This window comes from Elephas maximus, chromosome 13 (genome assembly GCF_024166365.1).
Source record: "Elephas maximus indicus isolate mEleMax1 chromosome 13, mEleMax1 primary haplotype, whole genome shotgun sequence".
Lineage (NCBI taxonomy): Eukaryota > Metazoa > Chordata > Mammalia > Proboscidea > Elephantidae > Elephas > Elephas maximus.
The window spans coordinates 46,753,503-46,780,417 of NC_064831.1; the positions used below are offsets into that span (position 1 = coordinate 46,753,503).

Genomic DNA, 26,915 nt, shown 5'->3' on the forward strand with positions numbered 1-26,915 from the left:
TATTTCAAACTCAGTAATAGAATCCAACAGACAAAGGTTACTGTGGCTCTATCAAATGCCGTGTGGCCTTCATATGTAACGCCTATAAATAATCATTTCAATGGTAGACTATCAGCAAAATTTCCTCTATGTAACCAAATCTCTCATGATAAAAAAAACCTTGAAAAAGTTCTCTATACAAGGGAGTTTGGCATCTATCCCATCTTTTCCAAAATTCCATCGCATGGAGAACTCCATTGTATAGAGAACCTAGTCTACCTTTTAGGAGCCCTGGTGGCCAAAAGGTTGGATGTTCTAACCCACCAGCCACTCTGCGGGATAAAGATGTTGCATTCTGCTCCCCTAAAGATTACAGGCGTGGAGACCCCATAAGGCAGTTCTACTCTGTCCTATTAAGTTTGCTATGAGTCAGAGTTGACTCAAAGGCAACGGGCTTAGTTTGGTTTACCAATTTCTTAACTGATTTTTCTTGAACTTTGGAAAAATACATAAACTTCCCAAGAAATGCCAGGAGAGAATTCTCATACTGAAACACCACAGGGTCTCTCAATCTCTCCTTAACCAAGTTAAAAGATTTAACAATTAGTATGATGGCCATAGGGAGCCCTGGTGGCATGGTGGTTAAAGTGCTCAGCTGCCCACCACAAGGTCAGCCATCCAAATCCACCAGTGCTCCATGAGAGAAAGATGTGGCAGTCTGTGCCATGTGTAAAGATTACAACCTTGAAAACTCTATGGAGCCATTCTACTCTATCCTATAGGGTTGCTGTGAGTTGGAATCGACTCAACGGCAACAGGTCTTGGTTTTTGGGATGGTCATATTCTTCATTAGGCTCGGTTGCTGAAAGGCCTTCTTTTACTGTTGCACTATACTGCCAGGTGCTCCTTGCAAACTCTATGGGACAGGTGTACTCTGTCCTATAGTGTTCCTATGAGTCAGAATTGACTCCATGGCACTGGGTTTGGTTTTTTCTATACTTATTATAGTTTCATTACAGTGAAATGGATACAAACAAAAAGTCAAATGAAGAGTCATGTAGGGCAAGGTCTGGAAGGGTTCCCAAAGCAGAGCTTCCATGTCCAAAGCCTCCCATGTTCATCGAAGCCTTTCACCAACCAGGAAGCCCAGGGAGCTTACATGTTCAGAGCCTTTACTGAGGCCTCATTATGTAGGCATAACTGATTGACTGAACCATCCTCCCCCTTCCCTGAGACCAAATTCATTGAGAAACATTAAATTCTTCATCCCACAGTGATTGTGTTTGGAAATAGGGTCTTTGAAAAGGTTATCAGGTAACATGAAGACACACCAGTGTAGGGTGAGTCCTAATCCTATATGACCGGTGTCCTTATAAAACAAAAGATACATAGAAACATGGAGGCAGATGCAATTGCAAGCTGAGGAATGCCAAGGATTTCTGCAAGCCACCAAAAGCTAGGAGAAAGAGGTGTGGAATGTGTTCTCAGAGCCCTCAAAGAATCAACACAGCTGACACTCATCTCATACTTCCAGGCTCCAGAACTGTGAGACAATACATTTCTGTTGTTATAATTCACCCACTTTATGGTATTTTGTTATGGAGGTCCTAGGAAAGCCAATATACCCTTCAATCCAATAAGTTGCACTCTTAAGAATTCTGGCACAGATAACAAAATATGTGCATCAAGGTTTATGAACTAAGAGGTTGACTACAGTGTTTATAATAGTGAAAATAAGAAAGCATTATAAAAAATTGTGATACACCTATATAAAAGATCCACCACCCATCTATCAGTTTGCCACACTGTGGTAGCTTGCATGTTGCTGTGATGCTGGAAGCTATGCCACTGATATTTCAAATACCAACAGGGTCACCCATGTGGACAGGTTTCAGCAGAGCTTTCAAACTAAGACAGACTAGGAAAAAAAGACTGGCAATCTGCTTCTGAAAATTGGCCAATGAAAACCTTATGAATCACTATAGAATACAGACTGTATAGTGCTGAAACATGAGCCCCTTATATTGGAAGCCACTCGAAATAACACAGTGGCTGCAATAACAGACTCAAACATACCAATGATCATGATGATGGCGCAGAATTGGGCAGTGTTTCATTGTGTTATACATAAGGTCACCATTAGCTGGAGTTGACTGGGTGGGAAATAACAAAAACAATATAAGAGATAATATAGAGAAGGGGTTGGCAAACAATTTCTTAAAGGGCCAGATATGTTAGGCTTGTGGGCCATATGGTCTCTAAATACAGTGATACTCGTGTGACAGCCAGGAACTCAATGGGACCGCCTTGATTTTCCAGGTCTTAACAAGCTTTGCACCTTTGACGGGGTGCAGTCTTATCACTTTCCTATCACACGTTTTAGTGGCAAATACTTAAGTCTTCCGTCTCTGACAGGTTTCTGCCTTACACAGGTTTTCCCGTCAATTCTGCTGTCATAGTGTAAAAGCAACCACAGAAAATATGCATGGCTGTGTTCTAATAAGATTTTGTTTCTAAAAACAAGCTATGGACCATAGTTTGCTAACTTCTGAAATACAGCAATTAAAATCACGTTTTTAACGCAGCGAGCAGACCTAACATGTTTTAAAAGGCCAAACAATGATATGAATTTCAGGAGCTGAGGCTTACAGAATGCAAAACCACAGAATACCAATTACAGAAAAAGGACCGGGGGAAAAAACCCAAAATGATCATCTCCTCTAATGGTGGGATTATGAATCATTGTTTTTATAGTCCCCAAACTCTCCACAAAGTGCATGTTTTACTTTAATATTTAGGGGGAAGTCATTTTACAAAGAGGTTGGAGTACCGGTAATGCAGTCAATTTTTCTTTTTTGTTTTTGTAAAAGTCTAATGACCCAAGATGTACCCGGGGCATTTCCAGGAAACCAAAATTCCAGGTAACTTCTATGATCAATGCTTAGCCATCATTCAGGCCATCAACATCTGAAGCTGTAACTTCATTCACAGCTTGGCCCAACAGTCTTCATGATGATGACACTGTTATCAGTTGAGTTACAGTCAGTATTCTTTTAGGCAATGAAGCCGATTTTACAATATTTTAAACAAGCAGTGAAAAGTTAGCTTTAGTTTAAGTGTAAAAGTAGTTTCACCCAGGATAGCTCATCCTTTGATGATGTTACAGTTGCTGATACAGACATATTTAGTTCCTCACAAAGATCTAAGTGAAATCTCTCTCAATTTGAACCTTTTCAACTGAAAATTCAACATGGCCATGACTTTTTAAAATCTACCCAACTATTCATTTTGTCTACACGGATCTCCAAATGTGCTGCAGTTAAAAAACAATAACCATTTCTCTCTCTTATGCCTGGACATGGGTAAATTAGTATTTCATTTCTTAGTGAATAAACAAGTCTTAATGTTATAATAATCTAGTAAAAATGAAATGCATGTAACCCTCTTTTAGTGCCCACATGCAAAAGTCCTATTTCTCTTGAAGTTGTACAAGTAAGTGGTTCTGGAGTCACAATTTTAATAGAGCAGAAATGGCCATAACATCTATAGTGCAGTTAAACAATGACATGACAGAAGCCTACAAAAATGTAAACAATGTTAAAACTTCTATGATTATTATACAAAATGTATCTTTAAATTATATGATGCCTTTCCTATTAATAAAACAATTCACTAGCCCTGCTACTTAAGATAAAGTCTGCAATTTCAATTAAAAAAAAAGAGATCACTAGGCCCCTTTTTAAAAAATTTTTATTGCAGTTTAAGTGAAAGTTTACAAATCAACTCAGTCTCTCATACAAAAATTTATGCTATATACTCCTGATTGCTCTCCCCCTAATGAGACATTACACTCCTCCCCTCCACTCTCTCTTGTCTAGGCCATTCAGCCAGCTTCTGACACCCTCCACCTTCCCATCTCCCCTCCAGACAGGAGATGCCAATGTAGTCTCATGAGTCTACTTGATCCAAGAAGCTCACTCTTCACCAGTATCATTTTCTATCCCCTTGTCCAGTCCAATCCCTTTTTGAGGAGTTGGCTTTGGGAATGGCTCCTGTCCTGGGCTAAAGAACGTCTGGGGACCATGACCACCAGGGTCCTTCTAGTCTCATTCAGACCATTAAGTCTGATCTTTTTGTGAGAATTTGGGGTCTGCATCCCAGCTCTCCTGCTCCCTCAGGGGTTCTCTGTTGTGTTCCTGTCAGGGCAGTCATCGGTTGTAGCTGGGCACCATCTAGTTCTTCTGGTCTCAGGCTGATGTAGTCTCTGGTTTATGTGGCCCTTTCTGTCTCTTGGGCTCATAATTACCTTGTGTCTTTGGTGTTCTTCATTCTCCTTTGCTCCAGGTGGGTTGAGACCAATTGATGAAACTTAGATGGCCACTTGCTAACGTTTAAGACCCCAGACGCCTATCTCCGAAGTGGGATGCAGAAGGTTATCTGAAGAGATTATGCCAATTGACTTAGATGTCCCCTGAAACCATGGTCCCCAAATCTCCTAGGCCCCTTTTCTTGAGGTTAAAAAGGCCTTGATTCTACATGCATATAATCACTGTAGTTTTATTGTAATAAATAAAACTATAATTACTACCATCATCGGGAGGGTTATTTGCAAAAAAATTTATTGTAAAAGAGGGCATTCAATATAAAGGCTGGGAACTATATGTGTGGTAGAAAAACAGTAATTTTAGAATCAGGTAAAACTGGGTTCAAATCTTGGCTTTCTAATTTTAGGCAAATTAATAATTACCCAGATATATGACTTTCTCATCTTTTTACTTACGGCCAGAACAAGGTAATTCATATTGTCAGTTACTTTTAACAAGTGTTAGAAATACTATCTAATTTACTCTGTAAAGCATGGCATAGATCAAAGGGGAAGAAACAGCACAAATGTGTATGATATTAAGATTTTCAACATAAGTTAAAAGTGTATCCTACAGAATAAATGTTAATATTTCTTCATGTCATTAAACTTCACTTATAATTAGTCATAATTCTATTTTTAGGTAGAAGGGAACTATAATGTGCTGAGGCTTCCTGGCGGCTTTAGGCCAGCAGTCGCTGGACTGTCTCACTGGCTTTCATATCCGTATGGAAGGGGTCTAAGCACTCTAAAGCAGGGGTAGGCAAACTAAGGCTCATGGGGCAAAGCCGACAACAACCTGTTTTTGTAAATCAGGTTTTATTGGAACAGAAACATTTGTGCTTGTTTACATATTATCTATGACTGCTTTCACGGCTCCCTGGTGCGCTCTTGGCACCCTGGTGTGCAGTAGTTAAGAGCACGGCTGCTAACCAAAAGGTTGGCAGTTCAAATCTACCGGGTGCTCCTTGGAAATCCTATGGGGCAGTTCTACCCTGTCCTATAGGCTCGCTATGAGTCGGAATTGACTCCATGGCAACAGGTTTTGCTTCTCTAAAGCACTAACCCACTGCTGTTGAGTCGATTCCGACTCATAGCGACCCTATAGGACAGAGTAGAACTGCCCCATAGAGTTTCCAAGGAGCGTCTGGCGGATTTCAACTGCCAACCTCTTGGTTAGCAGCCGTAGCACTTAACCACTATGCCACAAAAGCACTGCTACTCAAAAAAAAATTAAAAAAAAAAAAAATTTTATTGGGCTTTAAGTGAAAGTTTACAAAACAAGTCAGTCTCTCACAGAAGAATTTATATACACCTTGCTATATATACTTTTTTTACATACTCCTAGTTGCTCTCCCTCTAATGAGACAGCACACTCCTTCCCTCCACACTCTATTTTCCATGTCCATTTGGCCAGCTTCTGACCCCTTCTGCCCTCTCCTCTCCCATCCAGACAGGCGCTGCCCACGTGGTCTCATGTGTCTACTTGATCCAAGAAGCTCACTCTTCACCAATATCATTTTCTATTCCATAGTCCAGTCCAATCCCTGTCTGAAGAGTTGGCTTTGGGAATGGTTCCCGTCTTGGGCTAACAGAAGGTCTGGGGACCATGACTTCCGAGGTCCTTCTAGACTCAGTCAGACCATTAAGTCTGGTCTTTTTTTTGAGACCAAATTAATTGTTCCTTATAGGCGGTAAGGAGATTGTACGAGAATGTAAACCAAGTATATTACCAAGCACAATATTTTAAATTAAGTACCATTTCATTTTTTTTCATTGCTAGATTTTCTCAGTGAGGGGCTTACGATCTGGTACAGGTTCCTTTTGTCATAGTGGATAGGTAACAGTTTACTGATCAGCTAGTTTGAGTATCACTTCTCTAAAAGGCTATATGGGGGCAGGCGAAGGGGCTACCCGCAGCTCCAAAGGCATTATAGTGTCATTTAGAGCATTACTTGGCACAGTGTTCTGAAGGTTTTGCAGCAGAAGGTGATATATCTGATGACAACCAAATGAGACTCAGAGAGTGGTCTTTATACAAACAGTGGTCTTTTCTACTTCCTGTTCTTCTAAGGTTTAGAATTACCCCCCAAAAATCTTCCCTACTACAGACTTGTATTTCAACAAGGTAACAGCTAATGGGTCTCTCTCCATATCTGTTCTTGGGAGCAAGAAACATGAAAATATTTGTCCCCCTTCCCAAAATATATATACATTTGAAGACATTCAAGAAAAGAATTCAGTAACGTACGTTGCCTATTTAGCCTCTTTAAGTTGCTGATCAGGATCAGATAGAAAACTATAAATTACATTTTGCTTGAAGTGAAGAATTTATAAAGTAAATCCATTTGCTATAAATATCAGCAGAATCGTCCACTATACTTTAAGACCTAGTTTAAAACAACAAAGCACGTGTCGGTTAAAGAACACAGAATAAAATCTTACCACTAACTTTAACACTGCTTAGAACAAGTACACAATTTCTAAAGGCGCCAAAGGTAATCTGACTCAAGCAGTGATCTGAAAAACAAAATTATTCAGGGACAAATTTTTATTGCAAATATTTACTCAAAAACTACTATTTACAGCAGAATTTTAATAGCTGTTTAAAACATTTAACGTTCAGTGAAACAGTTAAGAATTCAAAGCATATTTAAGAAAAATGCAGCATTTTAAATAAAAGTTCATTAGTACTTCAAAGCAAACTACTGTTATTCACATTATTCATTTTTCTATATCTCTTATTTTCTAGATGATAAAAAACAACTGACTGTAGCAGCCATCTTATGGATAAATTAGCTAAATTCCCAAAATGAATTTTTACATCAATGCTTTAGGTCCCATTTGAAGTGTCTATTTTACAATTAAAGTCATTTAAACATGCCAAGACATGTTTTCAGTGTCCTACTTTACAGTTTTTACATTACAACATACTTTGGTTTGGTTTCCAGACCACTTTTATGGGTTTATGTATAATGAAGATCATTAAAACAATGTTAAAAGCCTAACAGCTATAGGAGTTTCAACAATGGGTTTATACAACTAGTACATCAAGGGATTTCTGCACAGCTTACATTGACAAAAAAAGCACAAATATAAATTTATATTCTAATAATTTCACTTTCACTGAAAGTTTAATTAAGGTAAGCTTACAGCCTGGCAGGCTAACACTTGTGTGGAGGTACAGAGATTCAAATATTCTGTTTACATGCTTCAGACAGTCTGGAATGTTGTATTAAATCCAAAATTAAGTTCATGTTCACCCAAATTCTCATTAGATGAAAGCAGCACTCTAAGAATGCTCCATATACCAGCATTACAGTCAACGTAAGGCCTTTGTTGACAATGCCAATCCAACTCTGTGTTAGGTAAACCATTCCCACAAGGTAGAAGGTTTCCAGATCTCTTTCTTTAATCAAAAAAGATATACAGGTGATAAGGATTTTTACCTTAGGACTTACAGAAGTTTCAAAAGCTTTATGAATATAATTAATATTCTTATAATTCGATTCATATGGGTGACCAAGTCCTGTCTTCTTGAAGACTGTTAAAAAGAGACTTAAATTGCAGATTTAACCTTCACTAAAATCTTGATCATTAAAAAAAAAAAAAAAAACTTCTTAGAAAGCCACACTAGTTGCACTATTACTGGTGAACTGATATATTTACTAACCTAGGTTGAATGTACGGGTAAGTGTGTGAACGGCCTCCCTGGATTTTCCTAGCTCTGAACTCTACAGCAGCACCACCAAGCGCACCTGCGAGCATGCTCCAAAGGGTCCTACCACAGGTGCACTAGAACTCTGATGGCATGCTAACTTCACCTCCCCTCCTTTTCACCTGCCAGATCTGCTGTTGTTTCTGTCATGGTAGGGCTACCTTCTCTAAGAACGTCACCTGCTTGGTCAGACACTGCTTCATCAGTCTTGGCTGAAGGATCCCCACCGCCTTTCTGAAAGATTTCTGTGGCTTCATACTCAAGTACCTCTGATGGAGTCAAAGGTTCCAAGTGAATCCTGCCTGGCTCACTAACATCAGAAATAGCAGATTCGGGTTCATCTCTTTTTCTCAAAAACTGATCAATGCTAACATCACCCGATGTTAACCGCAAATCCTTAATATTCTTAGAAGAAAGTCTAGCTTCACCGGAGCCGTGACCTTTAACCTGATCACGCGTAACTGTATTTTCTGAACTTTGGCACATCTTTGACTCTGCTTCCTGACAAACGAGTTCTATTTGTTTTTCCTTTTCCACTTTATCTTCACCAGTATTGGAATCATAACCGAAGGTTTTCTTCGAGCCCGTTTCCTGGTCTATAAGACAGGCATCATTTTCCCTATGTGAAACTGTTATACTTTCTTCACTTTTTGTTACTGAAGAGCCTTCAAATGAACTTGAATCACATCTATTTTTTTCTTCCTCTGGTGAAGCTTTATCATGTTTACTGAAAAAATAAAGCCATTTGTTATCTATTCTCAATACATGTATTTGAACAAATCAAAAGAAAGACTTGCTCCAAAAAGTAAAAAATGTTAAGCACACTTACCTACCAAAAAAAAGAAAAAAATCCAGATCCACAGTCCTTGCCATGACATCACCATAATTTAAGAGGGGGCATTTTCTTAGGCAACAGACAGAGAAACTGAAAGAATCGTATATTAAAAGTAGACCCAGAGAGTCTACTGATGGGTTTTAAGTCTTGGTTACCATTGTTTTCATCTATTCATATATCTTGTCTGTTTTTAAAATTTTAGTGTTCCCATTAATTTTTAAGAGTACTTTATACAGGAATATATTTGGAAATAATCTATTTTTATTTTCTGATTTATACATTGCTTTTATGCTTAGAAATGTCCTTTGTTATACAAATCAAATAAGCATTCACCTTTTCCTAATTATTAACAGCCTAATTTCTAAAAATGATAAAAACATATATGCCTGAAAAAATATATGTAAATATACCTACATATTTATGTGTGGGGCTGTGTGTACGTGTGCTAATAGAAACTATTTCATGAATCACAAAACATTAGAAATAATTTCTAAGGGTATCTCCAGCCCCTTTTCTATATTTAGGATGCTTACATTACCAAAAACAAATTTAACCACTACATATACCTTATTTCTTATATTTAATATATTTGGAATATAGACTTTTCTTCAATGGATTACCCAAATATCTTAGCAACATTATCAAATGACCATATATAATTTATTTTTATAAGGTCGTTTCTCTGCTATTAATTTTGTTCTACTCATCATCTGTTTTTTAGACTATTCTTGAGTCAATACCACACAATCTTAACAATTATACATTAAAAGTGTTCTTTATTATCTAGCAGAGCAAATCACCCACATACTCCTGTTCTTCTCCACGAACTTAGTAGTTTAAAAATGTAAAAGATATTTGTACAGGATGCTTATTAGTTTAAAATAGTGACTACAGAGAATAAAACAATGATTAAATGAGTTATGGTATTAATAAATGGAAAAATATGAACCTTATTTTAATTTTGACAGTTAGCAAACCAAATCTCATTAGGATTTTGAGCAGTCATTAAATCCATAATTTGGAAAATGGTCTGTCATTCAAGTTATTAATATACTATTTTATATCTTAGTAAATTTTTCTTTTCTTCATTTAGATCCTATAAATTTATCCATTGTGTTTTGTAATTGTGTATTATTTTATCCATTGTATTTTGTAATTGTGTATTATTTGTATACAGGAAAGGTTCACATTTTTACACCATGCTGCCTGAATTAATACTCTTATTAATTCTAATCATTTAACTCATTTTTCTTGAATCTTACAGGTCCATTATAGATTTATGTGCAAAAAATTGTAAATTTTTTCCTCTTCATTTCAAATTTGTTAATTCTGATTTTTAAGACTTGCTGGACTAACTACAATTTACAGAAAATGTTCAATAATATAGAGGGGACCAGACTGCTTTTTTAATTCCTTGGTTGCATTTGCATTAACTTCTCCCCCAGAAGAACAAAGGAGCAGGTAGGGAAAGGGCTAGACGACTTCACTAGTACAGTCTGAGAACACACCACGAAGCCTTATCTTGCTTTTTAAGGGCAACAGATGAATTAATCTCAACAGACTGACAAGCAATCTACTGTACAATATAAAACATAAAGATGGAAAAGGGAGAAATTACTTAAAAGACAAAACAAAATTATCTGGAGTAACGTTCTTGTTGAAAGGCTGCGATTCTCTTTTGCTAAAGGGGATTATGAAGTGTCTTGTGTTCCTTAGTGTTCTGTTTGAGGATTACATTTTTAAAAATCAATCCCTTAATTATGAAACTTTTATGTTGAGTTCCCACATCAGAACTAGCTCTACGGCTTTTTGAAGAAATGTAAAAAAAAAAGATGTTAAGATTACCTATTTGCAATAATTGTTTCACTGACACATCTTGTAACTGTTTTCATTTAATGGAGGCAACTAAAATCGGTTAACGTTTTATTTATTAGTAAGTAAATTTTTGAAAAAAATATACTCCACATGTCTAAAATATTAAAAAAAAATAATTAAGGATCTAGAGTACATTTTTGTTAAAATAAAAATTCAAGTTTGTATTTTAATTAAAAATCATTATTAAAAGCAATAACACATACAAAAATTTAGGTACACCTTTGCCAATTGCCTGTGAAATAACACTGCACAAGTTATTTTATAACCTGAATTTCAAGAGATTCAGCTGTTCCTTATATTTACCTTTCAGATGTTGATGTTTCTGTTTCTCCTTCAGCTATATGAGGTCTTGACATTTTCTGAAACGATTAAAAATACTTTTCATTTACATTCATGGCTAAGCCTAAAGAAAACAGTTTTTATTGTACTAAACCTTCTGGATAAAAGGGACTTGAGTGTGCAACCTAATATACCAAAGAAATGGAAAAACAATTTTGTAATCTAAAGCATGTTCCAGAATAATCCTCATTATTCAGGATTTTAAGAATTCTTTTTGAAAAACCTATACAGATTCCAGGATACCAAACTAGTTTCAATGGCGACTAAGACACAGTTATCCAGTTACATTTATACCTACATTCCTTAGTTTCTCTTTCAAATATGGCTCATAATATTTGAATAGAGAACTAGTAAATTACTAAAACTAGTTTAACACAACTTGAATTTGAATAACAATATCTAGTGCTACAGCTGTTAACCAAAGGGTCGGCAGTTCAAATCCTCCAGGCGCTCCTTGGAAACTCTGTGGGGCAGTTCTACTCTGTCCTATAGGGTCGCTATGAGTCAGAATCGACTCGATGGCACTGGGTCTGGTCTGGTCTGGTTATCTGTCCACAGTGTTTTATATAAACATATCAAGTATAGATACTTAGATAAAACACCTCTGAAACTATGATCTAATATAAGGAATCATAGTAATCCTTCCACTGTCAAACCCAAGAATATTAGGCTATAGACAAATATTTTGCTTTTGCAAATGTTTTATAGGGGGAATGCCAACCTACCAGTTCATAACAGTTACCAATTACTGAACACACATGACGGGTGAGGAAGCATGTGAAGAATCTGACATTAACTATCTCATTTAATTCTATTAGATACTATAAAAAATTATGATTTTATACTGAGGAATGAGATGAGGCACTCCAGTACGAGGTGGACTGAAGATTCAAATCCAGGCCTAGTTCTTAGCCACTGTAGTAGGTTGCCTCAAGCATGTGTCACTGATAATGGCATATTAATGCACATATTTATCTCCTCACACTGCTAAAATGCAGACAAAGAAGTAAGAAATTTTCACTCATGAAGACCAAGATACCAAAGCATACTAAAAGCCAAAGAGATTTCAACAAAATCTGGAAGACACAGAGTGGCTAGACAGTGGTAATAGATTCAGCAATGTGAAGGAAGTAAAAAAAAATGTCTGCAGTGGGGGAGTGCGAGAAGACAGTCAATTTGCTGAGAGAACCTAAGAGACCTGTGCTTGGAAGAACCCAGTACAATAATCAACACATAAAAGGTAAAAATGAAGCGAAGGGACTGCTGGGAAATCTAAATGAACTTCCTCCCCCAATTCGGACCACCAGTTACCCTGTCCCTTCTCCTACCACAGTGGCTAGAGGTTAACCCTTTGAAGTAGAAAAGGTCTAGACCCAGGAACATCAGGAACAGCAAGGTGCAGGGGTGAAGTACTGAGAGAAAACAGAAAGACTTAGTAAAAGTTCATATCCTCTCTGCTGGGCTCCCAAATGGCAGCCACTAGAGGTGCCAACCCCACTGTACCACCCCCAGTGCAGTCTGGAAGATTCCTCTTTGGAGGAGATTATCAGCCCCAGAGAAAAGACTCCTCATAACTTCGAGGGGATCCCTCCACAGTCACTCACCTCAGCACATTATTCTCCTACATTAAGCCTAAACAATTCTCATGCAGATCATGCAGGCTGTACAGTGCACAAACCCAGGGAGCAACTTTCACCGTGCGGTCCACGTCAGTGAGACACCGGGGGCCCCTGAGGCACTTTCAGGAGACACGCAAGGTCAAAACTGTTGGTGCAGGTGCACCTTGGCATGAAAAAAGGCAAACAATACTGGTATTCATGGTATTCTTCACCACTACATGCAAGCAGTAAAATTTATTAAATCTCAGTCCTTGAGGTCATGTCTTTTAATGCTCCATGTGGTGAAATATATAGTGTGCATAAATCACTGCTGTGGTATACCGAAAACCCTTGGGCGGGTGATGGAGTTGCGAGCTGACTTAACCACTTTTTTTTTCACGGAACATCATTTTTATTTTAAAGAATGTCAAACTATGGATATTCAGGCTTAGGTACTTCACAGACATATTCTTAGAAACTTACAAAAGTGCACCTGTCACTTTAATGGAAACAACTGACAGTATTCCATGCCAGTAATAAAATTCAAGCAAAATTAAGCTCTGGGAAAATGTGTTCCACCACTCTGAGTTTGCAAGCTTTCCAATACTTAAAGCCTTTTCTGATGAGATTAGTGCCGATATTAATGAACGTTAACTGTCTGGTTTTGTATAATGAAATGTGTCCCGATTTGGAAGACCTATGTAACTCGGTGAACCAATGTTTTCCAAATGACCAACGCATGATGTTATAAAACCAAGCCTGGATAAAAGACTGATTTCAAGTGTAAGACAGACCAGTAGATTTGAATGTAATAGAGTATGAAATGCTCAGTTATATGGAGTCATATTCTGCGTTAAAACAAGCCTTTGAGAAAACAAACATTCATCCAGTTTGTGTAGTATCAAAGAAGAATATTCAGAGTTACCTGAAAAGGCTATTTAAGCACTGGGTGAGGCTGGATATTCTTCATATATTTCAACCAAAACAACATAACAGACATAATGCAGAACCAGATATGAAAATCCAGTTTTCTTCTATTAAACTAAGACATTAAAGAGACATGCAAAAGTTAAAACAATGCCACTCTCTCACTGAATTTATTTTGTTTTGGAAAAGAGGTATTTTTCAGAAAAAAGTCATTTATGACAACATATAACAGGCATATTGTTATTTTTCAGTAAGTTCGTAATATTTTTTATATTTCACAATTTTCTCTCACATGGTAAATACTGATAATTTCTGAGGACAAAGGAGTATATGTAAACAGTGCCCTCTGTAGTTGTGCAGTGTACACCCGGTATAGCTGTGCAACGCAGCCCTGTTCTATCCAAACACACAGGGCTTTCAATTCATTTTTTAGCGCCTCATTGTTTTACCTATTGTCAGCCAAGGACCACCACACAATGGAAGACTCCTCTTCTATGAAAGACCAAAATAAACAAAAAAGGAAGAAACGGGCTTAGAGAAAATCAGAGACAGTGCCGGGAACAAAGGAACACCCCCTACCCATCCCACTGTCTCTAGAGAGCACAAGAAGTTACTGTATTCATCCTATAAGAACAAAGAGAACTGGAAAAACTGAAAAGCAAAACAAAAACTGAAGAGATCTTCAAAATTACAAGTATGGCAACTAAAATAAATAATTACATTCAGCAGTCTTTTTAAAAAGGAAGCAAAGAAACAAAAGGATAGAAGGCAAGAAAGAAAATACCACAGAATTCGAGCAGTGAGGTCCAATGTCAGAGAAATAGGAGTTTACAAAAAAAAAAAAAAAAAAAAAGAGACCAGAGAAAAGTGAAAATTTATCAAAGAAACAATGCAAGAAAACCTCCCCAAACAGAAAACTCCAGATTGAAAAAGTCTGCTGAATGCCTACCATAATGAATGAGGCACATCACCATGAAAATTTCAAAACATGTTTGAAATAATTATAAAATTCCCCCCAAATAATAAAATAACTTAAATACAAACAAAGGGGGACAAGAATGCCATCAAATTTATCAAAAGCAATGCTGGATATAAGATGATGATGGAGCAATATTTTCAAACCCATGTAGGAAAACTGTTTTCTATGTACATCAGCCAAACTATCACTCAAGTAAATACAGTTTTAGGCAGGCAAGGACTGAAAAAAGATGAACCCTTTCTGAGGAAGCTATTAGAGGACATGTTTCATAAAAATGAGGATAAACCAAGAGAAGAGAAACTCACGGTCCAGGAAACAAGGACATGCAACACAAGCAAGTGGCAAAGGAAAGTCCTGACACGACAAACCAATGTGAACCCATCTTAGAGGATCTAAACACAATGCTGATTTCATATTACAAATGACTGACACTGTACGCTGTTCTAAACTAATTCACATGAAATTTCTGTATAACTTAAATTGTCTGAATATTTAAGAGCCAAGTCAGCAACTGCTTTTTGTAAATTAGGTTTATTTATAAAAAGAACTTTTCTCTGGTTTTAAATTCAAAATCTGAAGATATCTCATTTGATTTTTCATATCTCCTTTCCAAATACGAAGTCAGGGCATTTATAATCTCAATTTCTAGTCAATGAACACTTTCCCATACCTTACTGATACTTTCACCCAGTGATTCATACACATTCAATTTCTTTGCTTTTTCACTTACGTTCAGATTTTCTTGGTCAAGTTTTACATTCAAACGTACTTCCAAAACTTCTCTTATTTGGTGTAAGCAGAGAGACAGGTCTTTTATTAAGGATGCAGCTTTAGGTATAGTCATGTTTTCTGACTGCAGAGCTTTATGAACCTTTGCCTCTTGGTAAAGGTAATCTGCATAAAAATTTGTAATCTACCAATATACATTTGATTTCAGAATAATTTATTTTGTCATTTGATAGTGTATCTTTTAATACTGGATGGATATCTTTAATTCGTGTGCAAAGTATTTGACTGCATTCGATCTTACGCCCACTGGCTATTTGTACAGTGTTTTTAATGTGGTCCTTAGAACAGATGAAAACGTGACATCTGCTCACTGAATTTTCACATACATATATATCCTTTGTACAACAGAAAAAATATTACCATATTTGAAGTCACAGAAGCAGGATTTTTCCATACTGAACTACGTTTATGATCTGAGGAAGGTACAAATTTGACACTATCACTTTTGGAAATAAGGACTTACACATCTTTGCATTCATCTGCTGTATCTGCTCCAAGATCAGATCCCTGGCCAAGCATGTTTAAATGTAAAGATCATCTCTTTCCTACTTATTAATAATTTTGTAAGTTAGAGCAGATCAGTTTTCTCTTTTTTTAATAACAGCTTTATTGAGATATAATTCTCTGGTCTTTTCTCACATGTCAATCAAGTCAATAAAACTTTCTTCTCTTGTATTCTCTTCTCATTATTCTTAATGTAAATATATCTAATAATTTGACACATTTGCTCATGATGGACTACATTTAGTGTTCAATCAAAATGTAAGACCAGGTACTTTTATTCTCAATAGTATTTCAGATTTAACATGATTTGCTAATAGGATTATAATTTGCTTTGCATTTTATTACACAAATGTGACAGATTCATTTTTATGATTACTATATGATTATAACATGCTCCAAGTCCAACTTATTTAGAAACATTCCAGAACGTGGACTTCCAATAATCTCTTGTGATCCTGTAAGTGGTAAATTATTTGGCACAAAGCATATCAACATCTAAAATCACTTGCGCAAATTCCACCATTTTTGGTTCTTTTACTTTATCACCTTCTGCAAAGCATCAACTATAAAACTATCCATTTGAATTCACTTTTACAAACACTTCCATTTTTAAAAAGCAGTATGATGAAACATGGAATTTTTATGGACACAAATTCTGTTAAAAATCTTTCAATCTTTAAAACCATTTTTTTTTTAGTTGCTAATATTTGATTCTGTTATATTACTGCTAGAAAGTATGCATGGAAAACAAATTAATGGATTCTTTGGAATAAATAAGCCAGTCATAATGAATCAATTCACCTCCAGAATTCTATCTACAAGAATTGTCTGTTAAAAATCTTTGGCCAGATTGCGACCAATCTCACAAAACAATTTGTGTGTAAGTTTTTGAATGAGAAACTAATTTGCACTGTAAATTTTCACCTAAAGCACAATAAAATTAAAAAAAAAAAAAGAATTCTTTGACCATCATGTGAGACAGATTCTCTAAAACTTACAGGTGGTCCTTGGATGGGTCCATGCTCTATTAAAATCATTTTATTTTATAAGAAACAGGTGACCACAATGAAAAATTATTGAAATTTATTTCAAATGGTATTTTCTTATTTTTTTGCTCACATTTTGTTTACTAGTTTCTGAAATGTCTAACATTTCCTTTTATTTTTTTCTCATTATTCAAAGAAAATTATTTAACTCTGAATTTCATGGTAAATATGTTCTAATAGTGTCAACTTTAGAGACTTGATTGTTTTCAATGGCTGGAGTTCTGTGTTTTTGCAGCCAAATTTGTAACTGTCTGCATAGTAGAACTACTTCATACAGTCTTCAACTCTGTGACCTTTCAGAAGCAGATAGCCAGGCTTGTCTTCCCAAGAGGCTCGGGGTGGGTTTGAACTTCTAACCCTCCCACTAATTGTCCCTTTGTGCTAGCCAGGGATTCCACCCTAAGCATAAGGAAATACTAAAGAATTTGAAGCTGGTAGTATACTGAAGTAGCAACAACAAAGCCATAATGCAGGCCAGCTCCTGACAACAAAAACAATAAGCCAAACCCACTGCCATCGAGTCGAGTCTAACTCATAGTGACCCTACAGGACAGGGTAGAACTGCCCCATGGGATTTCCAATGAGTGGCTGGTGGATTTGAACTGCTGACCTTTTGGTTAGCAGCTGAGCTCTTACTGCTGTGCCACAGTAATGGCCCACCATATGAAAAGGTGTGCTCGTATCCAGATAAAAATATTATTTACCACAAAGTCCATTTTTCAACCACAGATTATGGTGACACACTGAAAACCAAGAAAAAACGACGTACTGTCAAGAAACAAAGCGATCAACAGTGTGAGGCTCAGTTACACCCCAGATGTTACAGCTTATCAGACAGAAAATTTAAAATTACTACGATTAATATGTTAAATGCTCTGGTAGAAAAAGGGGCAACATGCATGAATAGAATGGGAATTTCAGCAGAGGGTCAGAAACTATAAGAAAGAATCAATGGAAACGCTAGAAATAAAAGACACAACAGAGATGAAAAGTGCCTTTAATGGGCTCACGAGTAGACTTGATAACCTGAATCAGTAAAATTGAAGAGTGGTCAGCGGAAATTATCCAAACAGAAAGAAAAAGAAAAAAGTAGTGGGGAAAAAAACAGAACTGAGCATCCAAGAATAAAGATTGACATCATCAAATGGTCTAACATACACAAAATTGGAAACACAGAACCAGAGATAGAGAACAGGTCAGAAAACACAAATTGGGATAAATGCCATAAATAAATAAATACGCAAAGAGATGAACATATAAATAAACGAATGAACAAATTAGACTTAGACACATCATGTTCCAACTGCTGACAACTAAAACTAAAGAAAAAAATCTTGAAGGCAGCCGAAGAAAAACAATTACATATATAGAAAAACATTACATATACAAAGATAGGAATTACAGTAGAACATCTTGTTAGAGAACATGTAAGCCAGAGACAATAAAATGACTTCTTTAAACTGCTGGGGGGTGGGGGGGGAGCGGGGGGAAGGCTGCTAAATCAAAATTCTATACCCACCAAAATGTATCTTTCAAAAATGAAACTTTAAGATTTTTGAAATAAGCAAAATCTTAAAGAATACCAGTTGATCTGCAACATGATACACGTCAAAGGAAGTTCTTCAGGCAAAAGGAATGTGATACCAGACAGAAATGCAGATCTACATTAAAAAAATGAAAAGCACTGGAAGTGGTAAAACTGAAGGTAAATACAAAATTTATTTCTGAATTTTTAATTGCTCTAGTAGATAACTGACCATCAAAGCACAACAATAACAAATGTTTTATAACATATGTAAAAGTAAAATATATGTCAACAATAGAAAAAAAAAAAGAACATACAAATTACCAATATCAGGAAAGAGAGAGGGGATATCACTACAGACCCCACAGATGTTAAAAGGAAACAGAAATCATACAAACAACTCACTATACATAAATCTGACAACTTAGATGAACTGTACCAATTCCTTGAAAACCACAAACTACCAACACTCAAGAAAAACCAAATAACCAAAAAAATCCTGTATCTATTAAAGAAATTTATTTGCACTTAAAAAGAAAATTTTCTGCGGTATAAAGAAAGTCACTTGGGAGAAGGCTGCTACTTCTACCTAGTTTCACTGTATAAGACAGAAATACTGTCCAAAAATTAAAGTAGTGCTGAACCTGCATCACTTCACTATAATCAGAGAGAAGTAATATTAAGTAATATCAAAAGAAATTGACATCAAGAAAGTACCCGAGAAAACTACTTCTACACACATCTATTAGACCGTCCAGTAGACAACATTTATATGATAATTCTGAGCGTTAACATTCAGAGTACTTGTTTAAGACAGCTGGAAATCTATTTAATTTATTCAGAGTATTTCTATTTTAAAAATTAGTTAAAATCGTTGACAGTTTTTTTGCTCCAGAAAATTACATCATCTGGAAAGACAAATCTTCCAGTGTGCTAAATCTGACTGAGGTTTATTGATTTCAGGATGTTTAAATCATAAATTTATCTCTATTACTAATAAGTTGAACTAAATAACAGGCAAGTGAAATATATGATGCCTTTGTCAACACAAAAACACCTTATAATTTTATTTAGGGTTAGATATTTCTATATCTAATGAAAATAAAAAACAAAAATCTCAATTTTTTTCTTCCTGTAACATGCCAATAGTTGTTACTAAGGTATGCAGAATGGAATGTAAATGTCTGGAAAATTACATCTACCAATACTTTAAAATGTGTAAACCTTTAGGGTATGAAGTAAAACAAAAGTTTACCTCTGACACAGGTTCTTGTTCCACACTGGGAGCCTCATTTTTTAATCTTGAAAACAAAATAAATATTGACAAATGAAATCTTTTTTTTTGTATGCTTAAAATAATTAAAATATAAATCTAAACTAGTGCACATTTTATACTATGATAGCATGACCTCTGTAAATACTTTAAGGTAAAAATAAAATGTATGGGAATAGAGTCAATAAACAAACTAAATACATGAATACAGATTTAAAACTTAACACCTATCTCCTTCTTCTCTAAGCAAGAGCATGTAAGATATGTTTTCTTTGCTAAGTACAATTTAAAATAAAAGACAGCACATTAGTAAAAGTTTCAGAAAAAAAAAATTATTAACTCTTTAAAAAATAAAACCAGGCTATAGGCTTTTTTTTTTTTTTTTTATAGGCTTATTTATATAATGTGCATCAGTATTTACTATTATAGGACTTAGAAAGTGAGAGGTATTTTATCTATTTTGAAGTTCAATACGATAATGCCATTTCAACAAATATTATAATTTACTTACTCTGGAGGCAGTAAAATCACAGGAATGGTTTAGAATTTTGAAGGATATATTCTCTTACAAACCTTCATAAGCACAGCTCCAATATTAACTACAGAATTTTATTACTTTGCCTAATTCTAAAAATACTATTATAGCTAACTTATAGCATTCACAAGATGGGTTTTTTTTTTTTTTTGTATTAACAGTCATACTGTAGATATTACAAAGATAAATGTCATCTGGAAAATATTTTAAAATAATTGATTTTAATATAAAACCTAGCTTTCACAAAGTATTTTTGTTTTAGAAACTACTGTTGACTAAATCTTATTTTTGATATATCAAACTCAATTTTAATTTGCGTAAGCAGGTTACCTGATCTGAAACGCCACTGACCAAGAATTACGTGACTTGTAACTTTATGAAGGCTTAATAGCTATCTACGAAATAACATATTTAACACAAGCAATAATACACTGACTTAAATCTGACGGCGGAGAAATGGAGACACCTAATGGGACAGAAATGTCAAAAGTCCTAAAAGCTACTCTCCCAGTTAGTCAGTTAAGAATGGAGGGGCAAACACCCCCTTCTATACTCTCCCAGTTAGTCTTTGAAGAATGGAGTAGCAAACACTCCCTTCTTTACTCTCCCAGTTAGTCAGTTAAGAATGGAGTAGCAAACACCCCCTTCTTTACTCTCCCAGTTAGTCAGTGAAGAATGGAGTTGGCAAACCCCCCTCCTTTACTCGCCCAGTTAGTCTTTGAAGAATGGAGTGACAAACACTCCTTTCTTTACTCTGTTCTTTGAGGGCATATTTAAAAGATTAGGTTTTTAAATGCTAGTATTTACTGCATATTAAAAATTTAACTGTACAAAATTACTTATCTATACTTCAGTTATCATAAGATCACAAATTTCAAAAAATAGATCACGTCCTTTTTTAGTAGAACCACAATATCAGTAGTGTATTACAATAATTTACTGAACAGCTGAAATGAATAAAACTTGTACAAAACTTTGAAGAAGTTAAACAAATGTCAAGCATTTGGGGGATAATTTTTGTAATATTGTCAGGAATTGAATCAGGAACAATATTTATAAAGATAAGAAAATATCAAGTGCATAGTGCAACTTCACTGCTTCAATGATTTACATGGGAAAATAGTAACAGTATTAATAATACAGAAAAAGTAATATGAAAATGCATCAAAATTAGACTGAAGAAACAAAAGGTAAATATCGGATTAATGGAGCTAGAAATAAATCTGTATATTTCATTACAATTGATTTTTATTTCTAAGCTTTTGAAAATTTTACACGTAGTTGAAAAAACCTGAGTAAAATAAATTGGTCACAAAACAATTTTTAAGATATTTTATAAAAGGCTTTCTTCCCTTTTCAGCTTACGTTACAGATGTTATCAAAGTAAGACCTCACTTTATTACAACAGAAATACTACCAAGTTAATCATTTTCACATATGGCTATTCTAATAAATTAATTTTATGCAGTATTAAAATGAAAGCCATTAAGCATGTGTTAACTAGTATTGCTGGCTTTCCAACTGGGGAAACTGAGTATTTTCTTAACATTTCAGTTGTCTTAGTATCTCCGCAATGAGGTTTGTGCCAGAGGTTTTGATTAGACTCCATTCTGTGGGCTAAGACACTGGTCGGTGAGAACGCTGGTCACTGAAATAACCAGCATTAAGAGCAATGATCCCAATCTTGTTTTGTGGCTTTAACTACACGGTATTTACTTTAAGGGATGGAACTGTAACAACTAATGAAGATATTTACAAAAACAAGCTTTAAAAAATTTAGAAAAGCACATTATATAAAATTTCATCACTAAAATGTACACTAAATTTTTATAACTATGAAAGCATACCTTATGATTAATAAATTTTTATACAACAAACATCATTAATGCTTTTGGAACAGAAAAATAACTCTTACCTGTAATTTTTATTCATGAAAGATGCCTGCTGAAATAGTCATCATTTGAGATACTGGATTGTTTGGCAGAAGACAGTGAAATTTGCTAAGCTCAAAGTTCTGAGCCAATGTTTGTCTTTAGGTAATGACACGTTTTACTGGTGAGTGCTGCAGTAGCTTTTTTATAGAAAAATGCAGTGTAGCACTTAAAGCAAATACCATCTAAGATTTCAATGCAAAGAGAACAGGATTGGTGATCTATTTCAAAAACAAATATTTAGAGATTATGACTGCAAATTAGTAATTTTCCTATTCAATGGAAACTGCTGAAATAGATTCTTCTGATGTATTTCTAAGGATAATCCTTTCCTTCTAAAGTCTAAAATGAAATAAGTGGATCTACTTGCATATTTCTGAAGATCACATGACCAAATCCAAGGCTAGACATAAAAGGAATAATCTGGCTTAATTACATTAGTCTGTTCTTTTGAAGTTTCATTCATATTATAAACATACCATGGGGGAGGAGGGTAGGCATAAGGAAAAAAATGTCCAGGTTCATTTCAGCTAGGCCACATTCTTTCTTTCCAATATCATTTAAAGCCAAAAATCATAAAAAAAAAAAAATTTAATGTTGATTTTTAAAATGTAATCTTCAATTTAAGAAGATTGGTAAGCATACATTAAAAAAAAAAAAAAGCTCAAAAGAGGCTGTACAGCAAGCCAGAAGTAAATTCAACCAGTTCTCAAGACCTTTCCACTTAGACATTTGGGACTACATTTAAGACAGTCATCATCAGATTAAGAAATATCAGTAAAACACCTACGGCACTGTTTGAGTTTGTTCTGAGAAGTGTTAACAGGTATTATGTGCCTAAGAGGGAGCCTGAGCATTTACCCACTGCACATGTCAGGTACTGTGCTAAGTGTTCCAGTCCAAAGTTAAAAAAGACACCGTTCCTCCCTTCAAGTTCACTGTCAGGGAAACGTACTGAAACAAACGTTTACAAAATTGTGAAAACTGTTAGAGAAGAGACATGTGTAAGATGCAATGGTAGTACAGAGGACTGAGCTACTATGAAGGGCCATGAGGAAAGCACAGTGAAGATGTTACAGTGAACTTGGGTTTGAAGGAAGAACAGAGTTAGCAAAACAGGGAAAGGGGATTCCAGGCAGAGCAAAGGCAAAGAAGAATGAGAGGCGACGGCACTTCAGGGAACTGAATGCAGAGCACAAAGGTGCAGTAGTGGAAGATGAAGCTGCAGAGACACGAGGGCCACTTCAGGGATGGCCCTGACTGCTAGTGGAAGACAAAGCTACAGAGACGGCAGGGCCACTTCAGGGAAGGCCCTGACTGCTAGTGGAAGACGAAGCTGCAGAGACAGCAGGGCCATTTCAGGGAACGTCTTGACTGTCACTCTTGACTGTCACGCTAAAGTGTTTACACTAAGAACTTTATCCTAAAGGTAACAGGAAAGTATCAGATTTGTGTATTAGAAACAGAAAGGCTAGTTCGGAAAGAGGACAGGCTTCAGTCAGGGAGTACACTTGTGAAATAGGTCAATGACTGCCTCAACTAAAGCAGCAGCAGTGTTAATGGAGACAAGGACAGTTCAGAGAGATAAACCTGCTGGTTTCATATAATACAGGTAGCCCCCAATTTACAACACATTTGAGTTATAACAAACTTCACTTATGACCTACCATTGTTTTTGGTACACCTTATCGTTACTACTAGGTACTACATACATTGTTGCAGCGTTTAATTTGATATTTCTGATGTAGAAAAGGTCACAGATCCCAAAGAAGGGAAACCGACAGGACTTAGTGGGTTTTGGAAAGTAAAGAAATGCTGACGAAATAACGAAAAAGAGAAAGGACAGAAGTTAACAAATTTTACAGTGAAAGAATTGGCTGGCTTTTTGCTAAACTATGCTTGAAAATATGGACCCAAACACTGATCGCTTTGTTGAAGTCCACAGGTGGCATCAGGAAGCAGTGAAATGTTACCACGAAATATATGAAGAAAAAAAGAAATGGCCCATACAGACAACTCTAATTTTATGACTAGAAACGCCACCCCCATATCTGTAAGTGACAAGATGCAAATATCACCCAACTCTCCTTCACCACTGGAGTAAATTTTTATGATTTGTGTATTTCTTTATGTAACTATGTATTAAAATATATCTGTAAGCTTATATGTAATGTTTCCAACCTCCAAAGACAAATAAAGATCAGATTTATAGATACTAATAATAAAAGGCGATAATGATGAAAAATAAAAGAAAAAAAAAAGAGGTATTCAACTTATGTCAGAACCGACTTATGACAGAGCCATCAGAACAGAACCCCATGGTAAGCTAGGGACTACCTGTGTAAGCATCAACTAAATAACAGTAAATGAGGGAGAGCAATGATGACCCCCCAAATACCTGCCGCGAGTGACAGAAGAATGGTAATGCCATTAATCAAGACTGGAAGTCCTGGGGAGAGGGGAAAGCACATTTGGTGGGAAAAATAAATTGAACTTTGGGCATACTGAATTTGAGTTGTTGCATAACATCGTATGTAAATATTTACCACTTAGAACAGTTAACTCATAAGTCTCATCCTTAGGCACAATTCTAGCTATCACTTAAAGTTGCTGCTGTGGAGTCAATCAATTCCAACTCACAGCAACCCTACAGGACAGAGTAAAACTGCCCCACAGGGTTCCCAAGACTGTAAATCTTTACGGAGCAGACTGCCACATCTTTCTCCCTCAGAGTGGCTGGTAGGTTCAAACTGCCAGCCTTTCAGTAAGCAGCTGAGCTCTTAATCACTGTGCCACCAGGGCTCCCCAACTATCACTTTTATGAAGATAACTCTAAAGTCATCATCCTTAGCATGACCCCTCCATTTTTCTATTTTTCAATCAGTGAACAATTCTGAAATATCACCTATCAGAGCTAGACTTGAGTCCTAGAGGCTACAGTATCTAAAAACCCCCATATTGCAGATGAGAACAAAAACCAAAAACCAAACCCTCTGCCTTCGAGTCGATTCTGACTTATAGTGACCCTACTGGACAGAGTAGAACTGCCCCAAAGAGTTTCCAAGGAGCGTCTGGTGGATTCGAACCACTGATCTTTTGGTCAGCAGCTGTAGCACTTAACCACTACGCCACCAGGGTTTCCGCAGATGAGAAAAGCTGAGGCTAAACATGCTAAAGTAACAAAGCCATTAAGCAATACAACCAAGGTAAAAAGTGTGGTTTCTACGTCTAATGTCCATGTCTTGCCTCACAGTCAATTCCTTTACTGTGAGTCAGGCTGTTAAGATCTTATGCCAGGATGGTGAAAAAGCTTAGCTGATCTCTCTGCCAGTTTTCTACCCGAAAAGATACTGAATATCATGGCCAAAATAGTCTTACTAAAGGACCAATTCATGCCATTCTATGCTCAAATGTTCTATTGCCTGTACATAACAAAGGCTGGATTATGGTCCCAATTCTACAACTCTGTTAGTTGTCACCTATCTTCACTTTGCAAACAGAGGCCTTCAAATCATCGTTTAGTCCACGTAGTTTCTAGGGCAATCATGAACAGGGCTGGTGTTAATTTTGTTGACAGTATTAACCTCTGGCAATTTAATTTGTAATTTACAAGCAACTACTCTCAGGGCCAGGAGTCAGGGGAAATAGTAGTGCCCTCAGAATGGCTGGTAAAGACCGGTGTATTTTGCCTAAATGAAGGGCTAATGCTAAAATTTCATTGACTTTCTGTTTCACGGGGTCCCCCATTCTTCCCTGGTTATCAGATACCAAAGGTAGAAGTCCAAACTGCCAGAAACCACCATACCTTGATGCGTAGTTCCTACCTACTGACTTGCAATTACATACCAAGGGCAAATGTATTGCATCTACTCTGAAATGAAAAAACTATTTTACAGTTGCTTTTTTTTAAGTATGTGGTTTGGGAAATCAATGTTTGTGGTAAGATGAGAGAATCTAGGGGTGCAATGTCCCAAATTCTCCAGTCCCTGTAATATTTCAAAATTTAGAAAAGGAAACAAAGCCAAGGAGGTCAGTATACCTCACATATCAGATCCCTGCTTTCCCTCTCCACCTGCAAAACCACATATATAAAACGGATACGTAAACCTCTATTACTTGCACTATGATCAGAGCCAGTAATGCCTTCAAACAGATTCAGATTTTAAAGGGGGGAGAAAAAAAAAGGAATGATCCCTTCCATATTCTTCAATGGTCACAGATTTAATGGAAATAAACATTTTTTCTTAACAGAAGTAATATTTACAAACACAACACTTCCAGGAAAAGGCTGCCATTCTCCTCCTAAGCCAGCTTACTTATTGTATTTGGGAAAGGTAATTAATGGCTCAGTGGTTTAGCGGAGAGTGGAGTGGCAAAATAAAGTGACATTTCTCTTTGGAAGCAAATCCAGATTCTCTTCTGGTATAGCATGTAACAAAAATCACGTAATACAAAAGACATGTGGTATTAGTTGCTTAACTGATTGTGACATCATCTGACTGGCCCTGTAAGATGTGAATTCAGGGTCTACATTTCTGGTCCCCTTATGCTGTAACTACCCTGGTGTCATGAACCATGTCTCAGTGGTGTTTCCACTTCCAGCACCTTCACAGTCCTCCACACAGACAGTAAGGATCAATGTTCAGTGCTAATGAATACATGGAAGAGTTATCTAGATGATGGTATGAAAGGGCCATGT

At 36.1% G+C, this 26,915-nt stretch overlaps 1 protein-coding gene across 12 annotated transcripts in view; it reads right to left on the reverse strand.

Annotated features, from left to right (window-relative positions):
• Positions 1-5,502: 5,502 nt before the first annotated feature.
• ZNF280D (zinc finger protein 280D) overlaps positions 5,503-26,915 on the reverse strand; it is a 116,688-nt gene continuing 95,275 nt past the window's right edge. For 7 of the 12 annotated variants that reach the window (XM_049905196.1, XM_049905193.1, XM_049905194.1 and 4 more), the window contains 3 exons: positions 19,733-19,778; positions 11,074-11,129; positions 5,508-8,787 (listed from right to left, as the gene is read on the reverse strand). In XM_049905196.1, coding sequence (XP_049761153.1) covers positions 8,163-8,787; positions 11,074-11,129; positions 19,733-19,778 — 727 coding nt within the window. In that variant the 3' untranslated portion in view covers positions 5,508-8,162. Of the gene's footprint in view, positions 8,788-10,952; positions 11,130-19,732; positions 19,779-26,915 lie in introns of those variants that run through there. The other 5 variants (XM_049905200.1, XM_049905198.1, XM_049905199.1 and 2 more) reach the window with 3 other exon arrangements.